The following is a 10,728-nucleotide window of genomic DNA, read 5'->3' as shown; positions in this document are numbered from 1 at the left end:
CCATAAGTATTGAAAATTACCTCATTCATTGGATGGTTTGTGATTTTGTATACCATTCGAGACTCAGATCCATCATCCATGGATGGAGAAGCCAATGAGGAAATAGTAAGGAAGGGAAGGAGGGGGCAGAGGGAAAGGGAGAATTGAACTTATTCATGTAGCACCTGTATTCAGAAATTGGTACTCTCATGTATTTACAATTACAATATATCACCTCGATTTGAAGAGAGAAACCACTTTGATGCAACAGAGTCATTGGAAATTCTCATGTCGTTGCAGGAACACCTGCTGTCAGCAGAACCTCGACGTGGGGAGTCAGGAGAAAATTAATGTACTTCCACCATCCAAGAAACCTTAAAATCTCGTTGGTTGATTAATCTGATTGCCTGGTTTACTACTTGTTTCCCACTGCCGCTTTTCTCTACCCGTTAGATGTGTTATGGTTTTTTAACTGCAAGTGCAAACTACATATTTTGCTTCTACTCTGGGATTAATTTCCTGTTTCTTACAAAATTTTTGTGCCCTTCAAAGGAAAACAAATTCATTTGATCACATTAATTGCTAATAAAAAAAATAGTTGGAGTCTATATTACGGCTCCATTAAATTAATTTGTAATTGCTTTTTAGAATTGTATTTGCTTGTAATAGCTGAATTTCATCTCAGAATTAAGTTGAACAAGGCAAAAGTTGATGGTCAAAAACCTTATTCATGATTAACTTGTTATTCAAGTCACAATAAGAGGTTTCTCTCTACTTTTGCTATTGAAAGTGATTTACCATTATACATACATAGTGGTAGATTGATGTTGATACAAGTGATGTCAAATAAGATCATTGAAGTGTCAAAAATCTCTATTAATTATATTTCTTTTGCTAAAGTTTTACTTAGTTAATGACGAGAATGAATCCACTAATTATTATTATTATTTTAATTATGACATCATTAAAAAATTTCTTGAATTTACCATTGAATATGTCTTTATTTCATTTTTAGTTATTCATTTGATTAATTTTTTTTGCCATTATGTTCTTGGAGATATTTTATAACAATCCAAAAACAAAGAAACAAATAACGTTTGAAGTGATTATAATGATCTTGATTGAGATTGTCTGCAATGACCATTGGATATATAAATTGGTAACCAACTTTCCTACTCAGCTGCTTTAATAATTTTAAATCTTTTTGATGGACATTGTTTATGAATTTATTCTCTGTTGTTCCACATTAATTTTCTTTTCAATTGTATGGTCTTTCTTAAATCCGATTAATGTACATAGTCAAATATGGTAGGTGAACATTTGTGTAAAGTCCAAAATCTGTACACTTTCTTTTTGTTATTATAATTGACAGCATCTTAATTACCTAAAAAGGGGGACATTATCTCGTGAAGTAACTTTCTTTGCCACTGTCAGCGATATTTTTTACATTAATTTATTTGAACTTTGATGTCTAGTTTGTACAATCTCAAGTTCTGAAACTTCCGAGGTTCTTCACTCAGTATTTAAACTCTTTCAAAGTGGTAATTTACACTTATTGAGGCGAGAAAGTAAGTGAGAAAGCGAGACATGGACTCTGCATCAACTGAATCGTGTCCTATGAAAGGGGGAGATGGCCTGTATAGTTACACCCAGAATTCCCTGTTTCAGGTACAGTTTTTTACTCTTCTGTAGCTTTAACGTGTCATTGAAGTAAGATAATTTCAAAAATAAGAATAAAATGATAAGGAATTTGCGTGACTAACCCCTCAACTCTTGTTTAATGACTTAAAAATGGTAGTATAAATTATGATGAAAAGTGTTAACTTTTTTTTTTTTTTTAATTCTTTGGCAGAGAGAAGGAGTTGAGAATGCCTTACTTTTGATTAATGAGGCAATTGCTGAGAAGCTTCATTTAGAGCAAATCATTTCTTCTTCTCCTTCAAAAGCTTTCACTGTTGCGGATTTGGGATGTTCTGTTGGGCCTAATTCTGTCATCGCTGTGCAGAACATTATAGAATCTGTAAAATTAAAGTACCAATCTTATGGCAGCCATAATCAAAACGATCTGGAATTTCAAGCACTTTTCAATGACCTTGTCTCAAATGATTTCAACACCCTTTTTAAGTTTCTTCCATCAGACAGGCAATACTTTGCAGCTGGTGTACCAGGCTGTTTCCAAGGTCGCTTGTTTCCCAAGTCCTCTCTTCATTTTGTCCACTCATCTTATGCACTTCATTGGCTCCTGAGCACACCAAAGGAATTGATGGATAAGAACTCTCCTGCCTTTAATAAAGGGCGGATTTATTATAATAATTCCGCTAAAGAAGTAGGTGAGGCGTACTCAGCTCAATTTGCCAAAGATATGGAGTCCTTTCTAGCTGCTAGGGCAGAAGAGCTGGTTGATGGTGGACTCATGGCTCTTGTCCTAGTATGTCTGCCTGATGATGTTCCTCCTTCACAGTCTACTGCTTCTGGAATTACTGATCTTTTGGAAGCTGCCTTGTTGGATATGGCTAAAGAGGTATTTTATGATCAAAGTTTTATAAATACAAAAAGCCTGATAGAATATAGAATCTCTTTACCTGCTAATTATGAAATAAACAATCCAAGTCAAATATAGGTTATTATTAGCGTTTCCCATTTTCCTGGTAGAAGAGAAAAGCAACAACTTTCTCATTATTTTGCAACCTTGCATGTGTCTTTGGTTTAGCAGAAAAAGGAGGGACCTAACATCAGTTGGCTGCTGGTGTTATACTGATTTACAAATATGTCAACATTAGTAATATCACCACTAATTTCATACGCTCGGATGACTCTTGCTTGCATCAGACATTAGCCCTTTTTTATTTGTTATTTTTTTGATCGGATCAGATGCTGAATAATGTTTTAGGGGCTTGTCAGTGAAGATAAAGTGGACTCCTTCAACTTGCCAAGGTACAACCCAACTCCACGGGAATTAGAGGGCTTGATCAAGATAAATGCTTGTTTTAGCATTGAAAGGATGGAGCGAATATTTCCATCTAAAACTAAACTTGCAATGGCTTCTGATAATGGGGTAGTGATCTCACATTTAAGAGCTATTTGGGAAGGAATTTTAAAGGAGCACTTTGGAGCTGAAATCATCGATGAGCTCTTTGGTCGGTTACTGAGGAAACTTGAGGAGTCTTCCCCCTTCACCCAGAGGTTAAAACATGAGCATATGATTGAATTGTTTGTTCTTCTCAAGCGAAATATGTCTTGATTAATTTGATATTTGATTGTGTATAATGTAAATTATATATGACATGTTGACATTTGAGAGAAGTTAAACTTTATGGTTGCCGGTTGGATTATTTCGAAAACATAGAAACAAGTGTGTTTTTGAAGAGAGTTTTGCCGGCCACCGACCTGATGCTAGCAATCTTGTGATTACGAATATTCTTGATTTTAAGAAGTATCCAAGCTCAAGAAGTTGTACAATATAGCTTGGTGTCCTCCACCGGGTTGCGTACTGATGGTTTTGCGATTGTAAATCCAAGCGTTAGCAGTTGATGGCATTTGTTGGAAATTGGGTAATCCATTGTTTCTAAAGAAAAAAATATATACATATATATAGATATTATATTCTTACAAGAGCCTCAATCCCACGTTGATTCAACTTAAAATAGATCATTTGAAGGTGCTTAAGGATGTCAATCCTTGACAGCAGCAGTTGTTGGTTTCAAAAGACAAAAATCGTTGTTCTTACAAAAGCCTCAATGCCGTATAGAAATCTAAAGAGGCTTTGCAAAGACTTTGTATATGGTAGTACACATGAGTTAACTGAGCCCAAAACCAATTCCGAGTGCTAGGCTTGACAACATGCATTTCTCACTTACAATGCCCTTTGCCTTTGGGCTTTGCACATGTGTCCTGGTAGGTTCACTTTTTAGAAATTATTTCAAATAAAATCGTATTTGATTGAACGTTAATTTGTATAACTTTTTCTAAAATAAGATTGGAGTCTGATTAATAAGTTAATTACAACCTCACATTTTAACTCTGTTTATAAATTATTTAATGTTATTTGATTGGGCATTATTGTGGATTGATTTATTCTAGAATAAGATTGAAATTTGATTTGTAAAAGTTAGATACAATCCCAGGTTTGAACCTTTGTTTTTTATATAAATTATTTTAATTATATTTGATTGATCATTAATTCGGACTGATTTTTTTTCTAGTATAGGATTGAAGTCTGTTTTATAGTTTAGCCACAATCCCACGTTTTAACTTTTTTTTATATAAATTATTTTAATGGTATTTGATTGGGAATTAATTCATATTGAATTTTTTTTTCTAAAATAAGATTGAAGTCTAATTTATAAATTACCCACAATCCCTTGGGTTTAGGCTTTTGAACATGTGTCCAAGTAGGTTCAATTTTTTAAAATTATTTAAATGATATTTCATCAAATGTTAATTTGCATTATTTTTAAAAAAAAATAAGATTGAAGTTTGATTTATGAGTTAACTAGAATCCCACGTTTAAACTCATTCTATAAATTATTTAAATGTTATTTGATTGGGTATTATTTCAGATTGATCTATTCTAGAATAGGATCGAGGATTTATTTATAAGATTGGGTTGGAATAGGTTGATTATACCAAATATTGTGTGAGGGTTTAGACAATCGATTTGGTATGACTTTAAAAATAACTAATAGTTTGTTTTAGTTAGTCATATTAATGAGGTTGCAAATCTTATTGTATACCTTCCTTTCTGGAGTTCAAGCTTTAACAGATCTAATCTCCCATTGACCTAGAAAGATACTTTCTTATCTCTCGTCTCGCCTTGAAGGGATGGCCCTCCGCTTAGGCCCGAAGGCTTGCCCAACTCAGTTAGTGCTCCGGCATAAAATCTTGGGTCCGAGCCTAGCTTCACATTAAATATTATAATAGAAACAAATATATATATATATATATATATCTTTATTTAATTTAAATTTAAAATATATTTATAAATATTAAAAAGTAATATAAAATATAATTTTATATTAATTAAATGATATTTTTTTTATAAAAAGTGAATTTCATTCATTAATAACCACCAAATTAATTATAATATGAAAACTCATAAGATGGATACAATAGTAACAATGGTGGAGACAGAAAAGTGACGACCAACTTCCCTCAGTTTTTTTTTATTTTATTTTTATAAGTATAAAATTGTAAATATATAAGTTGCCACCCTTACATAAAACAACTTATTTGGGTTAACATGGTGGTAAGTCCTTTAAGTTAAAATTTGGACACTTGGGTTTAATTCTTTCTAGGCTCAAATTTTAAAATTTTTTTTCCTTATACAGTAAACCCAAATTTCCCTATAAAGTAAAACATGCATTGCTTAATTGTCTAAATTTGTAATTATTTTTCTTTTTTCCTTATAGAGTAAACCCAAATTTTCTTATAGAGTAGACTCAATTTCCTTATAGAGTGAAAGATGCATTGCTTAACTGCCTAAATTTGTAATTATTTTTCTTTTTTCCTTAATAGAGTAAACCCATTCTCCTTATAGAGTATACCCAAATTTTGAAATTATTTTTTTTTCATTGCTTAATTGCTTAAAAGTTATAATTGTTTACTTTAATTTTTCTTATAATCTGCTAATTCGATTTGAGCATTTATGCAATATGTACTTTTCCTAAAAATTCTTCACTTTTTTAGTGTAACATTACTTAAGTATTTTGTATTATTGTATATAATATCTTATGCATTACTTAACTATCTAAAAACTATAATTTTTTACTTTGATTTTTCTTCTAATTGGTTGATTTGATGTAAACACTTATGCAATATGTCATTCGTTAACATGAAAAACTGAATAAGAATGTGATTAAAATATTTTAAAAATTTCAATAATCTTAGCTTACTTTTCCAAATTAAATAGGTATAAAGTAATTGTTAGAATTATTGGCACGAATTTAGTTATTGATGAATTTGAAAGTATAAAAACATGTTGAGCACAACTTATTGTACTTAATGTAAAAATTTAATATTAATTTTTCTTTATGCTTTATATCTATTTATATTGATGAATTTAAAAATTTATATTTAAATTGTAAATAAAATTTTATATTATAATTTAATTTAATTTTAAAAGTAATTAATTTTTTGTTTTAAATCAAATAATTGATTCGATCCATAACCTTATATGATTGTTTTTTAATCACCTCTCATACAAAATCCTGAATTTGTTACTACCAATTAGGGACACTTCCTCATCGTTTTTTCCGCACTCTCTCTAAGAAGAATGGCCTCTAATGTTTCTACACATTGGCCATGCTCCGACACTCGTAGTTTCATCAACTGAGATGGCTCAAGAAATGGTGAAGAAGAGTGATACTGTTTTCTCAATCCGGCCTATAACCACAGCCTTGAATATTTTGCTTTACGGAGTGCGAAGACGTCGGCTTTGCACCCTATGGTGAGTATTGGAGACAAGCCAGGAAGATTTGTGTTGTTGAACTATTAAGCCTGAAAAGAGTGCAATCGTTTCACTTTGTTATAGAAGAAGTGTTAGCGCTAATTAATAATTAAGATACGTCGTGAATCTCTGGTTGGAGGTTCTATTGATTTAAGTGAAATGTTGCTTTGCACCACACATGACATAATATCTAGGAGTGTTATCGACCGAAAGGGTGACGGAGAAGTTGGTGATGGATGCTAGTCATCAATCAAATGATATAGTTGAAATGCAACATCAAGGAAACTCAAGATTACATCCGCCTACTCCTGTCATGCCTCCTCGACAAACCTCCGCAATTGCAAAATTGGGAGGATACGATATTCCTCCCAAAACAAGGGTGCTTGTGCTTTTCAAAAAAAAAAACAAGGGTGCTTGTGAATATATGGGCAATTCAAAGGGATCCTAAGCTATGGGACATGCAGGAAGTGTTTCTGCCAGAGAGATTTGAAAATGTGACAGTTGATTTCAAAGGTCAGAACTTTGAATTCATCCTATTTGGTGTGGGAAAGAGGATTTGCCCTGGAATGTTATTTGGGGTTGTTGTCGTTGAATATCTAATTGCCAACCTTCTTTATTGGTTTAACTGGAAGTTGCCTGATGATATGGTTGCCGAAAACTTGGACATGACTGAAGCTTTCGGCTTGGTCGTTTCTATGAAATTCCCTCTTCGGCTAGTACCCCTAGATTATCGTCCATGATATTTCTATTTGTGGTCCATGTTTCTCAGTGTCCATTACTCAATTTGGAAGGACGGGGAAGTACAGTGCAGGGGTTCCCACACTGGACCCCTAAAACGACACACCGGGGCTTTGATGGAAGGGGGTGTCCCTTGGGACAAGCTTCCACTATGATTGAGGTTGTATTACCAAGTGCCCTTAGGGATTCCACCGGTTGTCTTTCTAACAAAAAATAAATTGTTCTTAAATAATGTATGATGTAAATCTCATTAGATATAGCTAGATATAGCTGTGAAAGATCAAATAAAAAAAAAAAGAAAATTATGAGAAATGGTCATCTTGATAACTTGATTTTAAAAATAACACCAAAAATAAAATTAACTGTTTTTAATCATATTTAGTTATGACTTGATAAAAATAAATTTGAAACCATTTTAAATAAATTAAACAATTTATTACAATTTTTCCATAACATCTGTGTTTTTAATTTTTCTCTCTCACTATTCAGCTCTCTCTAGTTTTATCTATGTTTCTCTTTGGCATCTGTTTGCTATGCTCTCGATTTCTCTCTCTCGCAATTTCAAAACGCCAAGCGATGGTTTTGATGTGTTTGGGGTGAGTGACAATTTGGGGAATTTGATTTTTAAATGTTTTGGATGAAACTAAAATAGTAGAAATGATTACAAATGTTTAAAATAATTTTTAATTAGATCAATTCAGGCATAGACACCAATAAATTCAAGAATTTGAAATTTATAAACTTAGGGTTTCATATGAATTTTTTTTTATTTTTAGCCAAAATAAGTGTTTTAGATAAGAAAAATTGTGTTTTGTTTTATGAAAACATGTTCAAAACATTTTAATCGATGTCAAATCGTCAAAAAAAATGTAAAGAGTTTAAAAGATTTGAAATTTTAGTTCGTAAGTAACAACAATATTTTAAACATTAAAGTATAACAAAATTTTTTTTTAACATAACATGTAACAATAATATTTTTTCAATATGGGGTATAATAATAATATTTTTTTAATATAACATGTAATAATAATATTTTTTTAATATAACTAGTAACATGTTTTTGTAAAAGGCATGTAACAACTTTTTTTAACTGTGACATGTAACATATTTTTGTACATGACATGTAATAATATTTTTTCAATATGTCGTGTAAATCATGCGCATGGCTTCTAACATCATGGGCACTTGAATATGAGAAGGTTTCATTAAGAGTAATTTTGTTCAATTTAGTTAAAAACAATTAAAATTATAAAAAAATTATTTTTTAAAACATCTTATCTTTGAGGGTTATTTTTTAAAATATTCCAAACAAATTCATTTTATCACTTTATTATGTTATTGATAAGAATAAAAAACATATGTAATTAATGATAATAGTAATATTGAACTTTTATTTCAAGTAAAGGAATAAAAATATATAATTAAAATAAAGGTTTTATGTTATGCAAAACCTTTGACTTATTCAAAAAATTTAAATAAATTTTTATTTTTTATTTCATTTAATCAAATTTCTATATTTTTTATTTTGGGTCAAATAAATCTTTATTATTAGTCAAAATGTCAATTATTATTTTATATTCAAATGACATTGACGTGACACTGACGTGAAGAATAAATAATGCGACATAACTATATAATCATGTTACATCAACATGCCACTTCTTCATTCATTATGATATGTCTAATATGTCATGTGAATACCATGTCAACATTACGTGACATAGAATGACAAACGAACAATTTGAGTAAGTTAACTATTAATTATGAGAGTTTATTTGATTCAAATTAAAAATATAAGAGTTTATTTGATTCAAGATAAAAGATTAGACGCGATAAACATATAAGATCTTATTTGAATTTTTCTAAATAATTTAGAACTTTTTTTATAAATTATGTCAAAAATAAAATAAATTATGTTACCTATCAAGCATATCTTTTCAGTTAAAAATGTTTGGCCCGTAACAAGTGATATTAAAATAGGCTCAACTCTTCATTGATGTGAAATCCCTATAAGAGATATCAAGATCGAAAATAAACTCGGATCAATGTAATGAAGTCTTGTACCACATCAATAAAAAATGAAGTGAATCCTGAATCTCATAAGACAAGTCTTTTAAATTATAAACATGCATACACAAAGTCCTCAAGGACTTCATTGCTTGGCTTTACAATACTGCTTCTCTTTTTTAATTATTTCTTTTGGCTTTGCTTTGTTATGTTTTTCTTGTTTTTCTCAGCCATGTTCCTCTCGTTCCAACATCTGATATACCTTTAACTTGGATGAATTAAATTTCTCTTAGCCTTGAAGAAGAAAATTTCCATTGCTCCCATTTGGTGCAGTAGAAAATTCTGAAGGGCAATAAAGGATGTTTCCTACTAACGCTCTTGGTGGCTTGGCAATTTAAGTCTGGGCCCTAATAGAAATTTAATATGTTCTACAATGACATATATCTTAATTGCAGGTATTTCTTTGGGGCTTATTAAAATAAATTCAGTTTTACCTTTCAAATAAAATAATATCTTTGAATCAAGGCAAGCAGGCTTGGAGTTAAAACTTTAAAACCCAAACCTGACCTGAGTCAAACACGGCATATGAGCCTGGGCAGCTAACCCAGCCTGTAGGGAGATCTAATCTAATATTTTAAGCCGGAAACATAGACTAAACAGTCTAAATTAAAATAGAAAAAAGGTGTAGTTATTATCGGCATGTGATTGATCTGACTTACAAAATAGTTAATTGAATATATACGTAATTATGCATGGAGAAGAAAATGATGTCTTCAATGCGGGCCAACAGCCACAATTTCTCTTGCCTTTCAGACTTGCATCAGCTGAAATTTATGTTCTTACTCAATTTAATTTGTTTTTGGTTGATGAAAAAGTATATGCGAATATTTAATGGGTTATTCAAAGAACCATGACCAATTCACCGCGAGGTGCATCTTTTTCTACAATGACAGCCACAAATCTTGGTTAAGTAGCTCTATATTCAAGCTATCAGGATGGCTACATATACATGGAAGATGCAATGCTGGAATATTACCCATAAAAACTCCTAAGACCATGACCAATTCAAGTGGAAAATTGCCAAGCCACCGTACATGTTGACTTCTGCTTTTAATAGTCAAATTTATGGATTGGTTTTGAACACGCTAATAATCAAAGAGGTAAAACGACAAAGAGATGAACTTTGCAATCTTTATAATGTTAATAATTATGTCTTGGTACTAAAGCAGCTGGTTTACTGAGATTGCTGTCTGACCGTGGAATTTATACTCCACAAATGATTTAATTTATTTTAAATTTGAATATATATATATATATATATATATAAGTATTTTATTACACAAAAGAAAATGATTCTCTTCTCTATCTCATAAACTTAACTAATTTCGTTTCGAAATTCAAAGATCAAACTTTGAAATTAAATTATCAAGTTTTAACGGTTACGGTGTTTATAAGACAATAATTAATTTGTATCACACGTCACTTAAAGCATCGGGCTGACTTTTCATTTTCTCACATGATGTGTATCTGCTTGCTATAAATCTTACCGTTCCGTCTGA

The 10,728-nt window shown here is 31.0% G+C and overlaps 1 protein-coding gene across 3 annotated transcripts; it reads left to right on the top strand.

The window, feature by feature from the left end:
- Positions 1 to 1,472: 1,472 nt before the first annotated feature.
- Positions 1,473 to 3,457, top strand: LOC18601960 (loganic acid O-methyltransferase-like). 3 transcript variants are annotated; one of them, XM_018119052.2, is made up of 3 exons: positions 1,473 to 1,647; positions 1,832 to 2,500; positions 2,870 to 3,457. In XM_018119052.2, the coding sequence occupies exons 1-3, from the start codon at positions 1,567 to 1,569 to the stop codon at positions 3,218 to 3,220; spliced, it is 1,101 nt and encodes a 366-aa protein (XP_017974541.1). In that variant the 5' UTR covers positions 1,473 to 1,566; the 3' UTR covers positions 3,221 to 3,457. The 3 variants fall into 3 exon arrangements, with proteins under 3 accessions (XP_017974541.1, XP_088661787.1, XP_088661786.1); XM_088805661.1 differs by having other exon boundaries at positions 2,881 to 3,011; XM_088805660.1 differs by having other exon boundaries at positions 2,851 to 3,011.
- The last annotated feature ends 7,271 nt before the right edge of the window (positions 3,458 to 10,728 follow it).

This window comes from Theobroma cacao, chromosome 4 (assembly GCF_053813885.1).
Source record: "Theobroma cacao isolate CCN51 chromosome 4, ASM5381388v1, whole genome shotgun sequence".
Lineage (NCBI taxonomy): Eukaryota > Viridiplantae > Streptophyta > Magnoliopsida > Malvales > Malvaceae > Theobroma > Theobroma cacao.
Note: the sequence above shows the minus strand (reverse complement) of the source record. Positions and strands in the feature narration are given on the sequence as shown.